The sequence below is a fragment of the Emys orbicularis genome, chromosome 6, assembly GCF_028017835.1.
Source record: "Emys orbicularis isolate rEmyOrb1 chromosome 6, rEmyOrb1.hap1, whole genome shotgun sequence".
NCBI lineage: Eukaryota > Metazoa > Chordata > Testudines > Emydidae > Emys > Emys orbicularis.
The window spans coordinates 1,885,874-1,911,294 of NC_088688.1; the positions used below are offsets into that span (position 1 = coordinate 1,885,874).

The 25,421-nt window shown below is 50.0% G+C and overlaps 1 protein-coding gene across 1 annotated transcript in view; it reads right to left on the bottom strand.

The window, feature by feature from the left end:
* Positions 1-325: 325 nt before the first annotated feature.
* Positions 326-25,421, bottom strand: part of LOC135880274 (phospholipid-transporting ATPase FetA-like) — a 109,530-nt gene continuing 84,434 nt past the window's right edge. The window contains exons 21-27 of the mRNA XM_065406512.1: positions 24,027-24,210; positions 18,843-19,066; positions 15,055-15,138; positions 12,359-12,604; positions 9,478-9,616; positions 2,822-2,952; positions 326-1,119 (exon numbers count right to left, since the gene is read on the bottom strand). Coding sequence (XP_065262584.1) covers positions 904-1,119; positions 2,822-2,952; positions 9,478-9,616; positions 12,359-12,604; positions 15,055-15,138; positions 18,843-19,066; positions 24,027-24,210 — 1,224 coding nt within the window. The 3' untranslated portion in view covers positions 326-903. The remainder of the gene's footprint in view (positions 1,120-2,821; positions 2,953-9,477; positions 9,617-12,358; positions 12,605-15,054; positions 15,139-18,842; positions 19,067-24,026; positions 24,211-25,421) is intronic.

Below are 25,421 nucleotides of genomic sequence, written 5' to 3' on the forward strand. Positions count from 1 at the left end.
TTTACTCTAACGGAGCGGCTCTAGCATTTGTGGAATTCAGGAACTGAGTGTTTTGGTGCTTTTCTGTTTTCAGTCTAGAAGAAACTGCTGGTGCCTGGCTGCAAACCCTGAGAACAATGACATTTCCCAGCAGGCTGGCTCTGCAGCGCAGCTCGATTGCAGGCCCCTTTCCCTGGGTGTTGCCTGGAGAGCTGAACCCTGACTTACAGCACCTCCCAAAGGTAGGGGGCTGCGCTTGGGGCACTGGCCGTAGACCTGGACAGGGTTACCCACCAGCTCGGAAGGTCATTTCCCACCTCATACTCTCCAAATGCTCATGTACATTATGGACAAATGGCCGCACAATTACTTAGATTGCAAAGATTTGGGTTCGAGGCACTGGGCCCGTCCCCCTGGGGTCAGTGGAGTTATCCCCGGGACAAATACAGCTCTGAATGTTTCACGGCATAGCTCACGGCAGAAACAAGTCTTGTGGATGGGATGAGCGTATACAGCTCTGCCCTCCCTCCGCCCTGACATCGCTGTGCTCGGCGGTATGGGGTTGAGGGGATGAAGCAGTGGCATCACGGATGATCTTGGTGCATGGAGCAGGCGTTCCCCTGCATGTTCTCTCTCTCAGGCCACGGAGGGATGTGGGGGTTGGTCTGCTCTGCGCTTGCCGCTCTCCACTTGTCAATGCCACACAGTTAAGAACTTTGATTCATCCTGTTCTTTCCACCCTTCCCCTGCCTCCCTGGGAGCAGCGCGTGCCCTTCAGAGCAGGAGCCGGAGTTAGAGCGAGTGCCTGGGTGGAAAGAGAAGGCCTGAGTCCTCCTTGGAGTAGCTGACAGGGCAGTCCTGGGCAGGTGCGGGCTGGGACGCTGTGCAGATCAGTTTCCTTTCTGGCTGCCCTGATTCTTTCATTCACTTGTGTTTGTTTTTCTCACTATTGGGTGAAAACGTCCCTGTTGTGGTGAAAGGCAGTTTAGGCCGCATGTTTCTCCCAGACATAATGAGCGCGCCGAAGCCGTGCTGATGGGAGAAGGCGTAGCCGGAGCGACGGGTGCTGGTACGGCGCAAGCGTGTCTTGGGCAAGGGAGGCGGCGGCCGCTTCTTGGCCGCTCTGATCTTGCGTAGGACCTGAAATCAGAAAACATCCCGCTCAGCAGGTGGGAGAGACAGCTGGGCTTGGAACGCCCACAGTCCTGTTGCTTCACAGGCAGAAGCGGGTACCTGCAGAGGCTTTAACTGGCCGGAAGGCAGTAACCAGGCTGTGTACAAATGGTTCCTAGCAGCCCTCCTACACGGCAGGGCTATCAAATATCAGCCACGGGGTGTCTTTTCAGAGCCAGACAGGCTACAGACACAGGGCCCGTGTGAGCACAACAAAGCTAGAGGCAGCAGGGGCAGAGTCTGGAGAAATGCTGACCCTCTGCACTTCCTGTTCAAGGCAATGGGAGCTGCAGGTCCTTGGCCTCTCTCAGGATCAGGCTTTATCTAGGTCCCAGCTTGGCAGCCGGCTGGGACCCCTCCCCAGCCAGAACAGTCCTCTCAGCAGGCAGCTCATGTCCCACAGGCACCGCGGGCCTTGCCAAAAGTGACGCATGCTTGCTGTGGGGAGCCAGGCCCGAGCCATAGCCTGGAGCTGGGATTCTGAGCTCCCCTGCCAAGGACAGGGCACTGATCGGAGAGTCTGGGCCAGGCCCGTGTACAATACCGTAGTTCAATAAACTAGTAAACCCACAAACACCGGTCATCCCATCTGAAGCGGCAAGAGCCAGCTAAACTCAGCAGGGAGGTTTGAACAGGGGGGAGAGGGATAGCTCACTGGTTTGAGCATTGGCCTGCTAAACCCAGGGTTGTGAGTTCAATCCTTGAGGGGGCCATTTACGGATCTGGGGGAAAAAATCTGTCAGGGGATTGGTCCTGCTTTGAGCAGGGGGTTGGACTAGATGACCTCCTGAGGTCCCTTCCAACCCTGATCTTCTATGATCTATGAATGTGTCCTTGGGGACGGCACCTCTTCTGTCTCTCTAGCTGCTGATTTTCTGTGGAACCATCACCCTAGTCCTTAGCGGCAGAGAATCTAGCTGCGTCACTGCCCCTTCCCACAGGGCCCCTGGGGAGCTTTGCCAGGACCAAGGGCATGATCAAGGGGTGTGGCCTTGCTCAAGGACGTTGTGCCTTAACGCTGGCAGAGCGCAGGAAGAAGAGAAACACTGGAGCGCAGCAGCATTTAGCAAACTGCTCCGGTCGGCAGTGAAGCAGAGCATCGCCTGCAGCCTTGTTGGGGGGGGTTCTCCTCCAGGAGAGTCCCTCACACTAATGTGGCATGGCCAGCGTGCTCTCCTCACTACTGCAGCCCTCCCCTGCCTTTCCCAGCCCCACCTCCGCTTCCTATTCCCTGGGTGGGTGGGGAGGGCGGCTGGTTCCCGAGGTGTGTGAACGTTAGCAGAAGAGGAAGCGGGTCCCTTCAGCCAGCAGAACCCAAGCAGACGTGTGTGTCTGGGAGGCCGGGCGGGGCACTGCACACCTGCACTGCAGTAGCAGGGGGCAGTTCTGCTGGCTGTGAAATGCACTGCTGCTTTGTCACCAAGCCACAACACTTAAACCCTGCACCTAAAAATAGCCCTGCTTCCCAATCCCCCCACGCCCAGATCAGTCTCATCCACGTCTCAGTAAGCTCAGGCTGCAGACGGGCTGAACTGCGCCAAACCCTCCTTCCCGAACAGGCTCCCGGCGCGAGTCCGGGTAGCACTCGCACACTGCGCAATCCCAGGCCCCTGGACACGGACTGCGAAGCAGGCGGAGGGGGCAGTGACAGCCGAGGTTATCCCCTTACTTTGTCACTGACGGTCGGCATTAGCTGAGCCTTCAGAAACCGACCGCCAACCACCGGCAGCACACACAGGATGATGCTGAGGAAGATCGCCAGCCACACATTGGGTTGACTGAGGGTGTTTCGAGCTGTCCCTGAAAAACAAGAGCACAGTAAAAGCCAGGACAGCGGCAGTCGCAGGCACTTCCATTCATACAGATCCCAAAGCACTCTGCAAACACACTGGAATATGCAAATTATCCCCAAAGATCAGGTTAGCCACCAGTGACCCCCAGCCCACGCGGAGGTGGGACTTGCAGTGGTTAAGAGCGCACAGCAACAATCATGCACCAGTTTGAGCCAGCCGGGGAAGAATACTCGTGTCCAAATCCAATTGCAGTGCGGGGCTAGGGAGGCAGAAAGGAATGACCGGAACTGGAGTTTGCTGGATGCCAGCGTTAACAGCTTGTCACTTGATAAAAAGGCAGAGGCCATGGGTCAAGACCCCGATGTTTATCTCCTCCATACATAGTCATCCTCCAGCAGCCCCTCCCCAGGGCATTAGCTCCGCAGGAACACCAAGGGAGAGCACCACCTACTGAATCACCAGCACCGTTCCCTGAAGCACTGTGGGCTACTGACTTGGAGAGCAGACAGGACCGCGGTCCTGTGGGGATCTGCACAGCTGCCTGCTACAGATGGAGAGTAGTCCGGCCCAGAGGGTAAAACTGGCAGGGCAGCTCTCGGGTGGAGACGGGAGGCTGCCACATTATCCAAAGCCAAAACACCCCCAGTTTGTTCTCCCCGCCATTCCTTCAGCTTTTGGACAGGGCTAAGCAGCCTGTGAGCACCTCGTTACAGCGTCTAGTGCTACTGCTGTTGGCAGTAATGCTGCTGAATGGTCTCCGGAGACAACCTCACTGGAGTTGAAGTAACCAAGTGCACTGGGCCTAGGCTTTAAATCTTTGTGTTTCAGGAAGTGGAGGAAGTAACCAGGGGAACGTCCATGTTAGACTTGATTCTGGCCATCAGAGAGAAATCGGTAGCAAATCTGAAGGTGGAAGTGAATTTGGGTCCAAGTGATCATGAAATGATAAAAAGCGACAGAGAGTCCTGTGGCACCTGATAGACTAACAGACGTATTGGAGCATGAGCTTTCGTGGGTGAACGCCCACTGCGTCAGACTTATGCTCCTATACGTCTGTTAGTCTATAAGGTGCCACAGGACTCTTTGCTGCTTTTTACAGATCCAGACTAACACGGCTCCCCCTTTGATACATGAAGTGCTAGATTGCATGATTCTAAGGAAAAGAAGGAGTGAGAGCGGCAGCATAAGGACAATGGATTTCAACCAAGCAGACTCATAGGCGCCAACTCCGTGGGCGATCCAGCACTGGAGCACCCATGGAAAAAAATTAGTGGATGCTTAGCACCCACCGGCAGCCAGCTCCCCCCTGCCCCCCCCCCCCAGCGCCTCCCATCCACCGGTTGCCCTGCCGATCAACTCCTCCCCCGCCCTCCCAACACCTCCTGCCTGCCGTGATCAGCTGTTTTGCGGCGTGCAGGTGGCACTGGAAGGGGGGGAGGAGCGGTGACGAGGCACGCTCGGGGGAGGGGGTGGAACTGGATGGGAAGAGGTGGGGTGGAGCAGGGTGGGAAGAGGTGGGGCGGGGGCTTGGGAGAAGGGATGGGGTGGGGCGGGGTTTGGGGCAGAGCAGGGCCAGGAAGAGGTGGGATGGGGATAGGGTTTGGGGGAAGGGGTCAAGTGGGGGTGGGGCCTGGGGGAGAGGGGGGTTTGAGCACCCCCAGGGCCTGGAGAAAGCCGGCGCCTGTGAGCAGACTTAAAAAAACTCAGAGAACTGGTAGGTAAGGTCCCATGGGAAGAAAATCTAAGGGAAAAAGTTGTCCAGGAGAGCTGGCAGTTTCTCAAGGAAACAAAGTTAAAGGCACAACTGTAAACTGTCCTGATGCGAAGAAAAGCTCGGAAGTATAGTAAGAGGCCAATATGGCTCCATCAGGAGCTCTTTCATGACCTGAAAATCGAAAAGGAATCCTACAATAAGTGGAAACATGGATGAATTGCTAAGGAGAGGTAAAAAGAATAGCACAAGCATGTAGGGACAAAATCAGGAAAGTTAAGGCACAAAATGAGTTACGCCTGGCAAGGGACAGAAAAGGCAAGAAGAAGAGGTTCTTTAAATACCTTAGGAGCAAGAGAAAGATGAAGGAAAGTGTAGGTCCTCTACTTAGTGGGGAAGGAGAGCTAATATCCGATGACTTCAAAAAGGCTGAGGTGTTTATTGCCTATTTTGCTTCAGTCTTCACTAAAAAGTTTTAATGGTGATCAGATACTCAACGCAATTAATATTAACAACAAGAGGGGGAGGAACGCAAGCCAAAATAGGAAAAGAACAGGTTAAAGAATATTTAGATAAATGAGATGTATTCAAGTCAGCAGGACCTGATGAAATTCATCCCAGGATACTTGAAGAACTAGCTGAAGCAATCTCAGAACCATTAGCAGTTATCTTTGAAAACTCCTGGAGGACAGGTGAGGTCCCAGAGGACTGGAGAAGGGCCAACTTAGTAACTGTCTTTGAAAAGGGGAATTATAGACCAGTCAATACGTGGAAAGAGAGTGGAACAAATTATTACACAATCAATGTATAAGTACCTAGAGGATAACAGGGTTATAAGGAATAGCCAGCATGGATTTGTCAAGAACAAATCATGCCAAACCACCTTAGCTTCCTTCTTTGACAAATTTACTGGACTAATGGAGGGGGGAAGCAGCAGAATATATAGCTTGATTTTAGTACAGCTTTTGACATGGTCCCCCATGACCTTCTCTTAAACAAACTAGGGAAATGTGGTCTAGATGAATTTGCTATAAGGTGGATGCACAACTAGTTGAAAGATGGCACTCAAAGAATAGTTATCAATGGTTAACTGTCAGATTGGGAGGGCATATCTAGTGGGGTCCTGCACGGGTCAGTCCTGGGTCCAGAACTATTCAATATTTTCATTACTTGGGTAATGGAATGGAGAGTGCACATAAAATTTGCAGATGACACCAGCCCAGGAAGGGTTGCAAGCACTTGGAGGACAGGATTAGAATTTAAAACAACCTTGACAAATTGGAGAATTGGTCTAAATTTAACAAGGTGAAATTCAATAAAGACAAGTGCAAAGCACTACGCTTAGGAAGGAGAAAATCTAATATACAACTACAAGCTGGGGAGTAACTGGCTAGGTGGTCACACTGCTGAAAAGCATTTGGGGCTATAGTGGATCTGCCAGCAGATTGAGGGAAGTGATTATTCCCCTCTATTCGGCACTGGTGAGGCCACACCTGGAGTATTGCATCCAGTTTTGGTCCCCCGCCTACAGAAGGGACGTGAACAAATTGGAAAGAGTCCAGCGGAGGGCAACAAAAATTATTAGGGGGCTGGGGCACATGACTTACGAGGAGAGGCTGAGGGAACTGGGGTTATTTAGTCTGCAGAAGAGAAGAGTGAGGGGGGATTTGATAGCAGCCTTCAACTACCTGAAGGGGGGTTCCAAAGAGGATGGAGCTCGGCTGTTCTCAGTGGTGGCAGATGACAGAACAAGGAGCAATGGTCTCAAGTTGCAGTGGGGGAGGTCTAGGTTGGATATTAGAAAACACTATTTCACTAGGAGGGTGGTGAAGCACTGGAATGGGTTACCTAAGGAGGTGGTGGAATCTCCATCCTTAGAGGTTTTTAAGGCCCGGCTTGACAAAGCCTTGGCTGGGATGATTTAGTTGGGAATTGGTCCTGCTTTGAGCAGGGGGTTGGACTAGATGACCTCCTGAGGTCTCTTCCAACCCTGATCTTCTATGATTCTATCAAATTGAATATGGGTCAACAATGTGATGCAGTTGCAAAAAAAGGCTCATATCATTCCGGGGTGTATTAACAGGAGTGTTTTATGGAAGACACGGGAGTAATTATCCTGCTCTACTCGGCACTGGTGAGGCGTCAGCTGGATACTGTGTCCAATTCTGCGCACCCCAGTTTAAGAAAGATGTGCAAAAATTGAAGAGAATCCAGAGGAGAGCAACAAAAATAATAAAAGGTTTGGAAAACCTGACCTGTGAAGGAAGATTAAAAAACTGGGCACATGTAGTCTTGAGAAAAGAAGATTTGGGCGGGGGGGGGGGTAATAACAAACTTCAGATGTCTTACGGGCTGTTATAAAGAGGACGGTGATCAACTGTTTTCCACATCCACTGAGAGTAGGACAAGAAGTGTTGGGCTTAAAATCTGCACCGAGGGGGAGTTATGTTACATATTAGTAAAAATGTTCTAACTATAAAGTTACAGGCTTCCAAGGGAGGCTGTGGAATCCCTGTCACTGGAGGTTTGGAAGACCAGGTTGGACAAACACTGTGAGGGATGGTCTACGTTTACTTGGTCCTGCCTCAGTGCAGGGGGCTGGACTAGATGACGTCTCGAGGTCCCGTCTAGCCCCACATTTCTATGAGATGGCTACATTACAGATATCTAAGATCGAGAGGTCAGTTGGCGTTGGGGGTTGTCCAAGCAGAACAGGGAATAGTCCATATCCTCGCTCTAGAAGATGGCTTCTAATGTCAAAGGTTCTGCGTGACATGTATTCCTCAGTGTGTTGGGTTTGCTCAGTTTCCCTAGACAGCCTGTAGCAGGCTGCTAGGGAGGTGTCCACCTGCTGCTCAGTCAGTCCTACCTAAGCCAGGCAGAGGCAATGCTTGACCCTCTTCTATAAAAATACCAGCTCCAAGCCATTGGAACAAAGCTTGTCCCCCAGACATTCCAAGAACTTTTTGGACATTTTATGTTTTTTCGTATGACTTTTCCAACAGATGTCAGGGTAGCTAAAGTCCCTCTGTTGCTGCCAGGTCTTGTGTTTTGGATATTTCTGTTATTTGTTCTAGAAATGCCTCATCCACCTCCTCCTCCTGACTCGGGGGTGTCTAGTAGACTCCCTCTACCAGGACATCATTCCTATTTCCCACCCTTTTATTGTTACCCAGAGACTTTCACTGGTCTGCCTCTCACCTCCATCTGGACCTCAGAACAAGGGTATATATTTTTGATATATAATGCAACCCCTCCACCCCTTTTCCCTGCCTGTCGTTCCTGAACAAGTTGTTCCGCTCTGTACCAATAGTCCAGTCATGAGACTTTCCCCACCAAGTCTCTGTGATGCCAACTGAGTCATAATTTAGTTTATGTACTAATATTTCCAGTTCATCCTGTTTAGTCCCCATACTCCTTGCATACGTGTGTAGAAATCTAAGATGCTGAGCAGATTCCTCCACTGATTTCCCTCTTGTTGTTCCTATGACCCTATTGTAATTTTCCATGTCGCCCCAATGTCTAGCTCTCTGTTACAGTCACCTTTTTATCTCCTAGGCATCTAATGCCGTGCCGGACTGGACTGGCTTCTCCGGCGGTGATTTAAAGGGCCCAGGGCTCCAGCTGCTGTGGGGAGCCCCGGGCCCTTTAAATCACCGCCGGAGCTCCGGCAGCCGGGCTCAGGAGGGGATTTAAAGGTCCTGGAGCTCCGGCCCCTGTGGGGAGCCCCAGGCCCTTTAAATCGCCTCCGGAGCCCTGCCGCCGCTACCCCAGCCCTAGCCTGAGCCCTGCCTGATTTAAAGGGCCCGGAGCCCCGCGGCGGCCGGAGCCCTAGGCCCTTTAATTTGCCCCTGAGCTCTGGGGTGATTTAAAGGCCCCGGGGCTCCCAGCCACAGCCGGAGCCCCAGGGCTGTTAAATCTTGAAAGGCCCCGCCTCTTCTGGTTGAGGCCACGCCCCTTCTCAGGACTCCGGTGTACCGGTAAGTCCTTTAAGTTACTTTCACCCCTGGCCAAAACACTGACTGGAGACTGGAACCAACAAACCTTAGGGCTTCCAAAACTAAAAGATGCTCCCAGCTGAGCTCTACTCATGCTGGATGCAGAGAGGTGTTGGAGCTGGTGGGGTATTTGAAGCAAATACCTTCACTGAGGCTATAGTCCCCTCCTCCTGTTCAGGATCTGTCCAGGGACGGACTCATTCCGATGATGCTGTTCATTGGTTGCACGTGCTCATAGGCACTTATGCAAAATAACGTCAGTCAAAGGGCGGCTCACAAATCATTTATCACCAGCATTCATTTGCTATTTTGATGGGTGACTGCGCACTAAAGTCACATAGCATAGCTTCTCTCCCTGACTGGGTGACCACACTTTGATACCTTCCGGTACCAATACACAAGCTTGTTCGCATATGAACAAATCTATTTGCACAGACAAACGTTCCCCAAATATTTATGGGGCCCAAACTCCACCCAGCTGCATGTTGGAGAAGAGAGATAAATAAGAGGCTGCATTAAATCCAATTCAATGGATTTATTTGGAGGAGCGTTTGCAGATATGGGTATAGGGCGTGTGCATGTATATAGGTGTGCACCGTGTGCCAGTGAATAGTCACATGGACGTGTGTATGCACGAGTGGGCACCAGAGAAAATGAACATGTCCTGTAGTGTGGTGTAAATACCTGACGGTGACAAATAAGATCCACAGCGTGTTATTGCCTCTGTGGGCAATTCCTCAGTACATACTGGACATGCTTCCAGCAGGTTAAGTACAGCCCACTCGGAGACGCAGCGCTCTGCAGGAGCTGTCCCAGTGCTTACCAATGAAAGGGAAGGAGGCTGTGAAGATCAGGTACATGCCGTCACTGTACATGGTGAAGATGATGGCAAAGTAAACGGAAAGGCTGCCCCAGATGAAAAACTGGTTCACAGCTGTCCAGTAGGCAGTGTCCAAGCCAATCTGAAAGGATAAATCAATACAGTAGCGGTCAATGGCTTTAACAATCCCACATCCAAGTGCCAAACACAGGCAGGCAGAGAGGGCTGCTCCCCCGTGTTGTCCCCACCCACCAGGGTGGAACTTGTTCTGCCATCTGTCTCGTTTAGTCGGCAAGTTGCTGTGGCAAGGTCCCAACCCAAGAAGAAAGGCTGTGCGCTCCTGGCCATTCACAGGTGACAGTGTTTGCTCCCTGTGGTTACCGGCCCATCAAGAAATGGGGGGAGGAGCCAGTGAGATCCCGATTTGCATACAGCGGAGAGCCTCAGGCTGTGGAGCTGAGAGCAACTCCACTATTTTTTCCAGCCATTTCACCCATCCTATCAGCACTACCTCACCCTGACCCAACCCAGGTCTCAGCAAGGCGGTGGCTAAGCTGGCCACCTGTGCCAGCCTGGTCCAATGAGACCAAGATCACAGCACCAGAGACATGTCAGGTGGGAAGGGACCTCGAGAGGTCACCTAGTCGAGCCCCCTGCACTCGTGGCAGGGCTCAGTATTATCTAGGCCATCCCTGACAGGTGTTTGTCCAGCCTGCTCTTACACACCTCCAGTGACAGAGATTCTGCAACCTCCCTGGGCAATTTACCCCAGTGTTTAACCACCCTGACAGTTAGGAAGAATCCTAGAACCACAGGATTGGAAGGGACCGCAAGGGTCATCCAGTCTAAGTGTTTCCTAATGTCCAACCTAAATCCCCCTTACTGCAATGTAAGCTCATTGCTTTCTGTCCGGTTCTCGGTGGATAAGGAGAACAATCTATCACCCCTCTTCAGAACAACATTTTACATACTTGAAGTCTGTTATGTCCCCCCTCAGTCTTGTCTTCTCCAGACTAAACAAACTCAGTTTTTTCAATCTTCCCTCACAGGTCATGTTTTCTAGACCGTTAATCCTTTTTGTTGCTCTTCTCTGGACTTTCTCCAATTTGTCTACATATTTCGCCAAGTGTGGTGCTCAGGACTGGACACAAGACTCCACCTGAGGCTGTTTATCAGCGCGGAGCAGAGCGGAAGAATTACTTCTCGTGTCTTGTTTACAACACTCCTGCTAATACAGCCCAGAATGATGTTCAGTTTTTTTGTACAGCGTTACACTGGTGACTCATATTTAGCTTGTGATCCACTTTTACCCCGCAGATCCCTTTCCACAGAACTCCTTTATAGGCAGTCAGTTCCCATTTTGTATGTGTGCAACTGATTGTTCCTTCCTAGTACTTTGCATTTGTCCTAATTTAATTTCATCCTATTTATTTCAGACCATTTCTCCAGTTTGTCCAGATCATTTTGAATTCTAATCCTGTCCTCCAAAGTGCTTCCAGTCTCTCCCAGCTTGGCATCGTCCACAAACTTTATAAGTGTACTCTCTATGCCAATATCCAAATCATGTCTGAAGATATCAAACAGAACCGGACCCACAACAGATCCCTGTGGGACCCCACGCAATATGCCCTTCCAGTTTGACTGTGAACCATTGATAAATATTCTCTGAATACAATTTTCCAAGCAGTTGTGCACCCAACCTTTTAAATTCAATAAAGTAAGTTTGTCTAGGCTGTGTTTCCCTAGTTTGCTCATGAGAAGGTCATGTGAGACAGTATCAAAAGCCTTACTAAAGTCGAGATACATCACATCTACCGCTTCCCCCCCATCCATGGGGCTTGTTTCTACATCCACAGACTGTAGAGGTGAAGGTCATCCACCCAGTGCAGACACCACTGCCGTGTAAACAGACAGTCGATACACAACTGTGTGCCTCAGTTCCCCACCAGTAAAATGGGGATAAGAATCCTCCTCCTCTCCCACCCCAGTCTGTATTGTCCATCTGCGCTGTAAACTCCCCCGCACAGGAGCTGTCCCATAGAATCCTCCTCCTCTCCCACCCCAGTCTGTATTGTCCATCTGCGCTGTAAACTCCCCCGCACAGGAGCTGTCCCTCACTATGGCCCCTGTACTGAAAAGACTTCCAGACGAGCAGTGCCACTGAAGAACTGAGCAACTCACGTGTGTCCAGGTAAATCTTTGCAGGATTGGGGCTTGAGCGTACGTGCAGCACCTAACACAATCCAGTTGGGGCCTGAGCGTACATACAGCACCTAACACAATCCAGTTGGGGCCTGAGCATACGTGCAGCACCTAACACAATCCAGTTGGGGCCTGAGCGTACATACAGCACCTAACACAATCCAGTTGGGGCTTGAGCGTACATACAGCACCTAACACAATCCAGTTGGGGCCTGAGCATACGTGCAGCACCTAACACAATCCAGTTGGGGCCTGAGCATACGTGCAGCACCTAACACAATCCAGTTGGGGCCTGAGCGTACATACAGCACCTAACACAATCCAGTTGGGGCCTGAGCGTACATACAGCACCTAACACAATCCAGTTGGGGCCTGAGCGTACATACCGCACCTAACACAATCCAGTTGGGGCCTGAGCATACGTGCAGCACCTAACACAATCCAGTTGGGGCCTGAGCATACGTGCAGCACCTAACACAATCCAGTTGGGGCTTGAGCGTACATACAGCACCTAACACAATCCAGTTGGGGCCTGAGCGTACATACAGCACCTAACACAATCCTGTTGGGGCCTGAGCGTACATACAGCACCTAACACAATCCGGTCTCAATCCCAGTTGGGGCCTCCAGGCACTACCATAATAAAATAAATAAGTAAATAATGACAACAGTGATGCATTACTTGCACAGAGACCACGATCAGCAGGCAGGTCTGGGCCATCAGTGCGAAGGACTGGTAGTCAGCAATGGCTTTCCCATCGCTTCTCACGGCGTCGTACATGGCCCCATAGGGGATGAAGAAGAGAATGAGGGAGCTGTAGATCCCGTGCAGCACACACTTGACAAACTCGATCTTGTTGAAGTAGAGATTCTGCTGCCCGGGTTCATAGAGGTGAGGGAACTGCATGCTCCAGCGGTCATCCACGTCCTGGGAACAGAGGGGAGAGGCTGGCAGCCCAGCGGTGACATGGACCCCCCTGACCCCAGCTGTGACATGCATTCCCATGTGGGAGAGCCCCAGCACACCACTCAGCCATGCTGCCCAACAGGTCACATCACTAGAGCACTCGGGCGTGTTCTCCAAGGTGGGTTTTGCCTTCCCAGTGCTGATGAGAAGGATAAATGGGAGGTCGCATGCCTTACGAGGCACGGTCCAGCCCAATGTCCAGGACTGTCTGACATGGAGCCCTGAGCCTTTGAGCCACTGGATGTCTCTCAAGTTCCCATACGTTTAGCCTCTGCAATGCAGGTAGGGTCAGGCTGATATATTGCTGGGGCAAAGACAGCAATGGAATGCAGCTCTGAAGGACTGAGACAAGTGCTCTGTATGAAATGCTCCACAAAAAGGGGTCAGCATAGAGGGCCTGGCCTGGAGACCCCCATGAGCACTGGTTGTGGCCATCACACCAGATGGTGATTAAGGGGATTGTGAGCATTAACCCAGCTCTTTGGTCTGCAGGGGCCTAGTCCATACGTAGTATTGAGAACGCGAGGGCCATGAGGCCCCAGGGCAGCGAGTTGGGCTCAGGGGTTTTCCGGGTGAAGCAAAGAAGGCACTAGGCGGAGAGGGAGCATGTTAAAGGCAGAGTCAGAGATTGAGGGCAAGGAGGAGAAGGGAAATCTATGAGTTTTCCAGGAGGTCAGACTAGCTGATCACAGTGGTCCCTTCTGGCCTCGGAATTGATGAATGAATCTTTCTTGGGTTTAACTCGGTGCTGTCTTAGCTGGGGGATGGGGGGAATGGCCTGTGGGTAGCTTTGGTCAAGTTCAAGGTGAACAGGACTCAGGATGTTCTTGATAGTGCAAATGAGTCACACTAGAAAATACTCAGAGTCTGTGTCATATGTACATAAGAACGGCCAGACTGGGTCAGACCAAAGGTCTGTCTAGCCCAGTATCCTGTCTGCCGATAGTGGCCAATGCCAGATGCTTCAGAGGGAATGAACACAACAGGGGAGTTTTGATATTCATCCATCTCCTGTCATCCACACCCAACTTCTGGCAGTCAGAAGTTTAAGGACACCCAGAGCATGGGGTTGCATCCCTGACCATCTTGGCTAACAGCCACTGATGGACCTGTCCTCCATGGACCTGTCCAATACTTTTTTCAAGCCAGTTACTCTTTTGGCCTTCACAACGTTCAGTTTCCCTTCCCCAAAATAAAGACCAAAATCTGCCACTGCTTGGGAAAGGGCAGCAATATGGAGGATATAGCTTTATACATATAAAGGAGCTAAGATCAAAATACACATGCTAGGACAGCGGGCATCCCCCAGGAAGTCTAGTGGGGACACGACTGTGTGCTCTATGCCGCAGTGATCCATTTTATTAATATATTACTGAGTATTTGCTTTATCTAGAGACATTGGTCACACTCCAAGGGATCATGGAGCCAGAGATCAAAGGGTCAGATCCGAACCACCGCAGCTGCCCAGAACTTTAGGTCCATAGCCCAGCATGGTTGATGCAGGCTCCGACATGGGATGCCTACCCAGATTGTACCATACCAGGCCATTTACTGAACTGCTGCTTTATGGGAAACTTACTAACCATTGCACAGCTTTCCTTAAAACTCTTTCACAGCGTTACTATCAGCAGGACCCTAGAGACGCAGGACAGGGTTCTATAGAAATCACTCTACAATCCTACAGAATCTACGTAGGAACTTGACATCCAGACCAAAGGGACTGATTCACACCACATCCTTTCTATAGGGTTTTTTTTAACCATCCTGTAGAATTCTACAGCAGGGATATAATTCTCCACTGCCTTTCATTGGATGGCTCAGCATTCCTATACCAAGGTTATTTTCTATTAATTTGTAAAGGACTTTTCCAGAAAGGATTAACGATCTCACAGCTTTTTTGTATAAGAAGGGATCTACACCAGTGTCCCTGGCCAAAGTTCCCCACCCCCACTGTTACATGTGCACTTGTTAGTCACCAGCCTTCACCGCAGAGCCAGTTGCATGTAGATGATTGTAAAGTGCTTACAAATATTGGTTATCGGGCCAGATCCTGAAGCCATTGCTTAATCCTGAGTCAAGGAAGTTTAACGGCTGATTCAGGCTTCGGGTCCAGGCCAACAGGATGTGAATATTCTCCCGTTAGAGGGCACCTTTTCCGTGATTGTCGCTAACAGTACAGCCCAGAGGGCTCCAGCCATGCTCAAGCCAGGGGCCAGGCAAGACAAGACAGAATCCGCTCCACGCGCTTCAGAACTGTGCTCTGCGCTCTACTCCTGGCAGGGAAATTGCTGCAGTTTCTAGCACGGGTTTTATTCACCTAGTTCCTGTCCAGAAGGGAGCACGGAACTGAGCCACAGAATCCAGGAATGAACCCCCTAGAGGTGAGCCTGGGTATTAATAGTAAACGGTACCTGGTCGAAGAGGCTCATTCCTAGCACCGGGAGGGAGGTATACACCAAATTGTAGAGGGTGATGAACCACTGATCATACACAGTCTAGAAAAGAGTCGAGAGGTCGGTTAGCAAAGGGAAGCCTCTGTTCATCTGTAACGGCAATCGATGACCCCACCCGCCTGTCAGTCTTTCACATCTTCATTCACAGAAGCTGCCATTCGCCCCCGAGCAGAGGGCCGGCCTAAGGGCCAGGCCCGGGACACTGAGCTCCAGCCAAGCCTGGCAGAAAGGGCACAAACTGTCGCAAAACAATTCCTTTGCTGCTCACGTCTCAAAATTCAATCAGCCCCTCTCCAGGCTGCTGCAGGCGACTGAAAAGTAAATGGCACCCACCAGCCTTGGCCCCGCACTGAGAAACTGCTGGGCAGTTCTGGAATACTGAGCCAAAATTGTGCAGCTTCCTTTAAAGGAACAAATAAATAAATAAAAAGCCCCAAAAATTGACACTGAAGGAAATATATAATACCTGAAATGAAACACAAGTGATCTGAAATACAGAACTCTCTGGGCTCTCTTGTTTTCAGATGATGATGATTATTTATTATGTTTATTATGAGTCATACCAGGATCGGGCTCCGCTTGTGCTAGGCACGTTACAAACACAGAGCGGACAGACTCTGCCCCGGAGAGCTTGCAATCAAAGCAGTGAGTTAACACTACTCCCGATGGAGAGAGGGTGATCACTCTAGTTCTAGCTGCCTGGAAACGAGGAAGGAGTGTGTTTAACAGTTGGAACTTGGAACAAGGCTGTTTGAACAGACCTATCAGGTTCACAGAGTCACAGACACAGGGCTCTTTATTGGTTAAACCCCAGTGATGTGAATCAGTTAGTGACTCCCACACCTGTATCTTCATGAGGGGAATACATTCATGCTACAACAGACTGAGCCCTCATAATGGGATTCTGCCGTCCTAAGTGCAGGACTCTGCACTTGTCCTTGTTGAACCTCATCAGGTTTCTTTTGGCCCAATCCTCTAATTTGTCTAGGCCCCTCTGTATCCTATCCCCACCCTCCAGCATATCTACCACTCCTTCCAGTTTAGTGTCATCTGCATTTTATATGTACAGTTGGGATTATGTTTTCCAGTGTGCATTACTTTGCATTTATCAACACTGAATTTCACCTGCCATCGTGTTGTTTTGTGAGATCCTTTTGTAGCTCTTTGCAGTCTGCTTTGGACTTAACTATCTTGAGTAATTTTGTACCTTCTGCAAATTTCGTCACCCCACTGTTTATCCCTTTCTCCAGCTCTTTTATGAATATGTTGACTAGGACTGGTCCCAGTTCAGACCCCTGGGGGACACCACTATTTACCTCTCTCCATTCTGAAAACTGACCATTTATTCCTACTCTTTGTTTCCTGTCTTTTAGCCAGCTACTGATCGATGAAATGACCTTCCCTCTTATCCCACGACAGCTTACTTTGCTTAAGAGTCTTGGGCGAGGAACCTTGTGAAAGGCTTTCTGAAAATCTAAGTACCTTATATCCACTGGATCATCCTTGTCCACATGTTCATTGATCCCCTCAAACAATTCTAATAGATTGGTGAGGCATGATTTCCCTTTACAAAAGCCAACAGATTGTGTTCATTTATATGTCTGATAACTCTGTTCTTTACTATAGTTTCAACCAATTTACCTGGTACTGAAGTCAGGCTTACCGGCCTGTAATTGCCAGAATCATCTTTGCAGCCGTTTTTAAAAGTTGGTGTCACATTAGCTATTCTCCAGTCATCTGGTACAGAAGTGGACTTCAGTGATAGTTTGCATACCACAATTAGTAGTTTTGCAATTTCATATTTGAGGTCCTTCAGAACCCTTGGGTGATACCATCTGGTCATTGTGACTTCTTATTGTTTAATTTATGAATTTGTTCAAAAACCTTCTCTAGTCACACCTCAACCTGGGGCAGTTCTCAGATGTGTCACCTAAAAAGAACGGCCCAAGTGTGGGAATCTCCCTCACATCCTCAACCGTGAAGACTAATACAAAGAATTAATTTAGATTCTCTGCAATGGCCATATCTTCCTTGTGTGCTCCTTTAGCACTGGTTGTTTAGCAGCTTCCTGCTTCTGATGGATTTAAAAAAAAATTGCTTTTAGTTTTTGAGTCTTTGGCTAGTTGCTCTTCAAATTCTTTTTTGCCTTCCTAATTATACTTTACCCATGGCTTGCCAGAGCTGATGCTCCTTTCTATTTTCCTCGGTAGGATTTGACTTCCAATGATTAAATAATGCCTTGTTGCTTTTAATAGCTTCTTTTACTCTGTTGGTTAGCCATGGTGGCACTTCTTTGGTCCTCTATGTCAGGAATTCTCAAACTTCATTGTGCTGTGATCCCCTTCTGACAACAAAAAATTACTACAATACCCCAGGAGGGGGAACCAATGCCTGAGTCCACCCAAGCCTCGCCGCCCCAGGCCGGGGGGCCAAAGCCAAAGCCTGAGCCCCACAGCCTGGGGGGGGGGCAAAGCTGAACCCCAAAGGCTTCAGCGACGGGGGAGGGGAGGCTGTAACCTGAGCCCCGCCATCTAGGGCTGAAGCAGGCAGTGGAGCAAGTCTAACACTAGGTGGCAGCAGTGATCCATCACAGGCCCCTGCAGAAGTAGCAGAAATTGCATCTGAGAGGCAGGTGCCGGATGCCACCTTCTGACCCGTATATCAGAAGCATGCTGGGAGAAATTCTAACCTGCTCTCTGCTCCATTAGTAGCACACACAATAATGCTGCATTTTAGCCCCAGGGCATTTTCCTGGCCAAACATTTTCACGTTATCTGCGTTTCCCCTGTGCTACTGTGTACGGTGCAGGGGAGGTGGGTGACAGCATAGGGCTTTTCACTGTACAGACTTCCCCGGGAAGCAGCTACAATCCACAGGAGATTTGGCTTCAAATAATTTTGTGGCCTGTTGCTTAAGCAAACAAAGGCAGACATAGAATTGCCCAGCTCTGCCCCATCGTATGCTTCAGGCCCGGCCAGGTCCCTACCCACAATGTGAACCAGCCCGTGGGTTTCCTTCCCGCCTTCTGGCAGGTTTTCCCACGTGGTCCCTTCATGAATGGAACGGCCTCCCCATCCCCGCTTCCGGATTTACGAAACACTCGATAATTTTACATCAACATCAATTCACGAAATCCTGGTGAGCATGTGAAATTCTGTGACACCAGAGAAAAATGTCACTGGGTGGCTGCTGGCGTTAAGCAGGCCTTGAGCACCACACTTCTGTCAGCAATGGAAGCAGGTGAATGGGTGAGAACATCAGCTAAGGAAATTCACTACCAGTGCCCATGGGAAGAAGAAGAAGTATCCCAACCAGAAACACTGGGAATGGTGAAGACAGATGAGTAATGTTTGCCCCAAGGAAGGCGCTGGCTGGTCTCATCATGGCTGTATTTTGCAGAGGAAGCTACTTTTGTGCACAGGACGGTCAGTCAGGAAAGCTGGGTTCCGCTGGCTCCCTGTGTGACCTCAGACAAGTCACTCAGGACCACACTGTGAAAGTTATGTTGGCACCCAAAGCTGAGGATGAAACAATCTGGCCCTTGGCCTTTCTATGCTTCAGTGACTCCATCAGTAAAAGGGGGATAACTGGACTTCCCCAGAGTTCCTCACAGCAGGACGAGAAGGGGGCTCTTCGGTCCTGTCTGTAAAGTGCTTTGAGCTCCTCTGCTGGAAGACGTTCGGGCAGGAAAAGGATTATTAACACGTCTAATATACAGTGTGACAGGAACATAGAAACTGGCCCACCTGTGCAGAGAAGCCGGAGAAGAATCCATACCAGAAATGAACTAACGTGAAGGCAAAGTTCTTATAGAAGAAGTATCTGAGGAACTTGCACATGCGGATGTAGGACCATCGCCCGTGGACTAAGAGCAGGCGCTGCAGGTAACGGAACTGTGCGAAGGAAAAGTCGCTGGACAGCACAGCCTGCATCCCCTCCTGGCCGCTGATACCGACCCCAATGTGGGCAGCTGCAACAAGAGGAGAATCCAGATCATTACGATGAGAGCTTGGTTAGCGTTAGTGTTTATCAGACTACCCACTGCATGCTGGGACACGTAGTCTTTGTGGGTCACACCTCACTTGAGCAGAGGGCATTCCCGCACAGAACACATGTGGCCCACCGGCCACACTGCAGGCTGCTGGGTAACACAGTGGTTTCTGAGTTCTAATTTATATATTTCCAACAGCTGAGTTCATTTACGTGCTAATGACAATGAATCTTTTCCTTGACTGTCAATGTTTTCCAGCAGCACAAACTAACTTTAGAATCTTGCCATTGCTAGAAAATGACCTTTGAGATGTGTTTAAATGCATTGAGTGTGCATGGTCGCTTCCACTGCCCCAGCTGCAGAATATGCTTCTCTACACCAAGAACATAAGAACAGCCATACTGGGTCAGACCAACAGCCCATCTAGTTCAAACCAGCCTGAGTCAGCTTACGGTCTGTGGGCATTATTAGTTCAATCAAACATTTACACAGAAAAGTCTTAATAATAACTTGCAGTTATTAAACAGAGACATACGTTTAATGTGACAGCTAACGATAGAGATTTAACGAATGACACAATTCTCGATGGCTGGGGGTTGATTGGATTCGGAGATTCCTATGGAATAATGAGTCGAGCAGAACTCTGAGTCCCCATCCTCTCGTGGTGGTGGTATTTTCTAATTATCACTAATTATCTTTTCTTTACCCTTTCTTGACTGGCTGCCTGACTTATCTCCCTTGAAGCTCCCCACTTAGTCTTTTCTTTCTTAATTAAAAGGCCCCAGTTAATCAATTTGTATAAATTCACGTGAGGAAGATTAGCAAGAGACTCTTTTGAATAATCTTACTTTAATTAAATCTAGCGTGAGGAATTGTTAGAGTCATAAGGCACCAAATAAAGAAACAGTCCTGTCGGCGACTAGAAGGCTGCGTTTTAGGGCATGACCGGGAGGTAGGGTGACCAGATGTCCCGTTTTTATAGGGACAGTCCTGTTTTTTGGGACTTTTTCTTATATAGGCGCCTATTACCCCCCACCCCCGTCCCTTTTTTTCACAGTTGCTATCTGGTCACCCTACCTCCCCTGTCCCATGGGTCACACGGGGATGCTAAGACAGTCACACAAAACTATACAGAACATTTACAGGCATCCAGACTGTCTCCTTTCACACTCCTCACAGACCTATCAGCAGCTATTGTTTGTACTGCAGGAGTGCCCAGAGGCCCCCGGGGTTGAGGGCTGTCTGATACACTGCCCCAAAGGATCTGCAAACACCATAACAAGTGGGAGTAGGAGACGGGCAGAAGGACTGGGTAGGACAAGGGTAACACCGACAGGCACTCGGGGGGACACCGACAGGAACTCGGGGGGACACCGACACAGTCCTGAGTCTTTAAATAAAAGGGAATATCTAAAACAAACCCACGAAGATCAGCAACCCTTGCCGGCCATGTACCCAGCTGGGAACCGATCAGGGAACTTCCCCACCCAGGGAACGCCTACTTCACAGCCTGCCCATTCAGGCAGCTCTGATCTGGGGCTGCCAGACACCTGCAGAATGCAGTGGCTGTTTCTGCTGGCCGGGTGAATGTCTTGCTGGTGAAAGCCATCCGAGTGGCAGCCCTGGAGACTGACGTCCTTGTTCACGCTCAGAGCTGGAACAGCCCAGAATGTGACAGTGCCAACTGCCCAGTGGCCATGCTAGCCTATTGGGGGCCCGAAGCAGGAGTACCCCCTTCCCCAAATACTAAAACAGGCAAGTTCTTGTAGTAAAAAGGGAACAGGGGCCCCCATGAGCTGCAATTGCTTAGTCTGCTTCCACCTAGTGCCGGCTCTGCAACTTGCCCCCATCACCCTGCTCCGGGTCTCCTTGCCTAGGGGCGAGAGTGTGAGCTACAATCTCCAGGCCCATTCCCTCCTTGCTGAGCAGGCCAATAATGGGTTTCATTCGGTCTCTACCAACCCCATGGTGCCTCATGAAGATCCCGATGCAGCCAGACTGGAGAGGAGATCCATGACGGTTCCGTGCGTGCCGGGAGAGTAGAACATGAGAACGAGATCAGCCGTTAGCTCTGGGAGCAGAGACTTGCCCAGGGAGGGTCATGCTCCACTCTCTGTCATTCCCACTGAAGTCAGTAGGGCTAGGTGCGTGGGGAGCAGAATTTGGCTCGTAAGCAGAGCAGAACATCTGCACTGACTTGGTTACTTACTTGTAACCCGAGTTCATTGAGATGGGCTCTGCATAGTCCTACTTGTGGGATCAAGTTGCCCGTGCTATCAGCTTCTGGAACTTTCTGCAAAGCAGCATCCACTGGGGCCACTCCAGGGGGTGTGGCCCCAACAAGCCTCAGTTCCTTCCACGACGTCAGGAATTCCTAGCCCGGGACTCCGAAAAGGGGAAGGTGGACGAGGAGTGTGAATACAGACTCCATCTCTAGGAACTCTGGTGCCAGGTAAGTAACCTCCAGTTCTCCCTTGAGCGGCCTCTGCACATTCCCCCTGGTGGGAGTTAAGCGAGCAGTACTGCCCCCAGGCTACGCAGCTCTAGGCAAACAGGGACAGCAGGGCACCAAAACGAGGTGAAAGGGCCAAAACCTAAACAGGGGTGACCGAACTGCTGGCTCCCCTAGAACAAGTCACAACGCGGGAAAGCTTTTGCTAAAAGCATGTACATAGCTCCAGTACCGGTCATGCCACATGTTGCAACGAAGACCTGCCACAGGAGTTGCCTTTGTCCTAGACAAGGACTCTGACAAACCCAGGAAGTGCCCGGTCATGGTAATTGTGAAACAGTGCATTTTACATGGACAATATTTGACCGTGATGGACTGGCTCCTCTGGTGTCAGCCCCATGGCTGGCTGTAAGGGTTTGGGGAAGTTGTGGATAAGTTTTGGCCCCATAAAAATCATGGCAAAATTCTCTGACCATGCAAAGTAGGAGACATTCAGGACATGCAGACAAGCTAGAGGTCTGAAAGAGATGGAAAGCACAGACACCGCAGAGCTGCAGATGCTGGCAGGCCCACCTGTTCTGTAAGCATGCAGCTGAAAGGAGATCAGTCATTAGCTTGCATCTCAGTAACACTCGGGGCTCTCAACAATGCCTGACTAATGTTTATATGGAACCTATGAGCTTTACAAGGATAAAAATTACAGCCCCTTAGTTCATGCTAGAAGGGAACACCCCTCGGGTGAGACAAATGAACCTATTCTACGGCAAGATTTGCAGCACAACAGGCATTGCAATGGAAAATTAGGTCTCCTTTTCCGCAGCTCTCACAGCAAAGTAACCACCTCAGATAGCTCTCGAGATACACAGAGCAACCTGGTGACAGATCAGGTAACTCCAGGGTGACAAGAGGCTGTCACAATCTGTGTATCAGAGGTCACAACAGAGATGGCAACCAAATGTCTCTTGGCAGCAATCAAAGAATTGTTGTTTTACACTATGCCAAGTGTAATAAATAGTCCAAAGGTAATGGCCAATGAGCCTGTTATCAGGCCCACCTGCTTCAGAGCGGCTCAGATGGGGAAATCTCTCTCAGTTCATGGAGTAGACTTGGCTGATCAAAGATTCCTGCTTTCCAATAGGATCTTTTGGACCTCAGTATAAACGCTCCTATTCAGGAGTTCACTATCCAGACTCCGGCTGTTGACCAGAGAAACTCTGGACCTTGGTGGAGACTCCCACTCATCTTGGAGGCAGGAGATGAAATGGTTTGGAAAGCAGGACTTTCAGAAACTAATCTCATATTCACGATACTGAATGGCAAAATTGCCAGTCTCTTGCCAAGGCTACTGACAGCAACTTGGTACCAACTAAAACAGCACTGGAAAGCCCTTTAAATTCAATCCAGGGCACCATATAGAGAAGTTCCTGCTCTTGGTGCAGGAAACAAATGCAATATTGATGTTAGGTTTTGTTTGCCTGTGAATCGGAACCACCGACAAGCAGAGTATCCCTGGTGGGAAAGGACTTAGCTGGTATTTGCCCCCTTGTAGAAAAAAATAATACAAGATGGAGCCCTTGATAGAGCACTTGCATGTTGAGTGTCAATTCTGCTCTAAGAGTCTGTCAACGTCTCTTCTTTCCCTGGTGGAGGATACTGAACTTTATGAATGGGAAGTTTTCCTAACACAACTGGCTAGAGCACCCCCTCTGTGGTGGTCCAGGTAACGCATCGCTGTAATGCTGCCCATCAGAACCTAGGTTTGGATTTATGAAGGGGAGAAAACCCTCACAGGCCAGAAATGGCTCTCAGCTCTGGTACCTTGACATGGAGCCACATCTCTCACTGAGACGACAAACCTGGGAGTGGACGGAGCTTGAGGTGAAGAACCTTTTCTCTCCTTTAGAACTACTACTGCCCATGGCAGGAAGGTGACCTGGGAAACTCCCTGGAGGGCATGTTCTTTCCCTGCCTAGTGAAATAAGGCATCTAGAAAGCACTGGGACATTGTGGCTCAGGTGTTCCTAGGGTAAAGACAAGGTGATGGAGTCAGGAAGAACCCTGCTGAGGCCTCAGACACAGCCTGGTGTGAAAGCTATCACTTACCTGCACCAGTAAGGAATCTGACCACTGCAGGAAAGTTTGTAGGTCTGGAATACATCCAGGTTTCAAAGACCCCATGCTGCCTAGCGGGGATGAAGGTACAATTTTATTGATCAAGGTCTACTTTGACTCCAAACACAGGGATGTGCAGAGAGACAGATGTATGAAGATGTGAAAGTGACTGCCTTTGAGACTGGCTGATAGCTCTGGCTGCTGGTAGCTGTGATGCAACCACGGCACAGAAGAATCTGGATCCAGAACAAGTTCCAGATTAGAGAGCCTTGCACCAGCAGAGCAGCTCCCACTCTTCTTGCAGAGTGGGCATTGCTGGGTGCCAGTGCGGAAGAACACATCAGGAGACAGCTGGGCAGGGCTGCCTCTACTTACTTTTGATCATGCTGACATCATTTGCCCCATCACCGATCGCCAGGGTCACGGCCTTCTTGTACTTCTTCACCAGCTCCACCACCTGGGCTTTCTGCAGGGGGGTCACCCGGCAGCAGATCACCACTTTGCACATGCAGGCTGTTCTCACCAGCTCAAGCTCCAAGTTCCCTTCCAGTGCGTAAGCCTGTGGAGCGGAGGAGAACATGCTATGAAAGTGAGGTCAGTCCAGATACAGCGCCAGCCCAAACCACAGAACCAGCAGGAGGAAGAATAACTAACCCATTGTGTCAGAGGAAGTGCCGGAGAGGCACGACGCCCACAGGAGCTACTAGGCCAAGACTAAGAGCTGGGATGAGATTTTCTGAGCAGCAACGACAACGGCCTCTATCACCAAAGCTCCCCCTTTTCATTACTAGCAGTGACACTAGTGGAGTTTGCCCTCTTGACCTTGGGGGGTGGGGCTCTGCTCACTCCTGGCTTAGTTCCTAAGGTGTGAGTAGAGGCTTGTGTCCTGAGAAGACCCTGCAGCACTGACTTTCTATTACAATTATAAACATGCTGTAACTTACAATTAATCAACTCCCACGAACATTGCTCAATGGACCCCCCATAATTCCCTTTCCCGCCAAATCCAGGCCCCACGTAAAAATCATCTGTGTGACCTACAGGCTCCAAGCCCCCCAGCCTCCAAAAAAACCCCAAACAAAACCAGTCCCACACGGGCTGATTTACAATCTGGGAGTGCTTTAAAAAAGTCTAGTAGAACTGGTCATAAGAAAAAGACAAACAAAATAAATCTTCCTTCCCAGTATTGACCTTTTACTTTATTAGGATGTGTTATTTCCATTCCTGAAATCAACAAAGATAACCGGACATCTGCTCAGAAACTCATCCCTCCACCACTGCCTGGCAGGTAGGGACACATTTCTGCCTTTTCACATTTCTTACAGAATGTGCTTCTTGTGCTTTGATGTCTTCTCTGCAGACATTCACGGAGGGAACCCACATGACTCCCTCCTCCCCCGAGCCATACAGCAGGCCAGCTGCCCTTTCCACTTAAGGCAGCAAATCAGCAGCCCAGATTTCCTTTCTTCCAAAACCAGTAAGCCGTGTGAGTCACCAACGCCCCCGCGTCCCTCCCAGCAGCAGCAGGCAGGCTTGCTCAGCTGGAGAGACCATTTCGTGATTCGGTTTTACCCTGCTATTGACAGCAATAGTTTTTACCACTTTCCAAAAGAGCCTCAATGCACAAAAACCTCCCCTAACAAAATGTTATACGCAAGCCTCGATAATGTCCCTCCATGCACACAAATCACTGTGTCATGTGATGCTGTGCGGCTGGCCATAACAAACATGGTGCTGCTCTCCACTTGCTGTGAACGTGGCAACACTGGG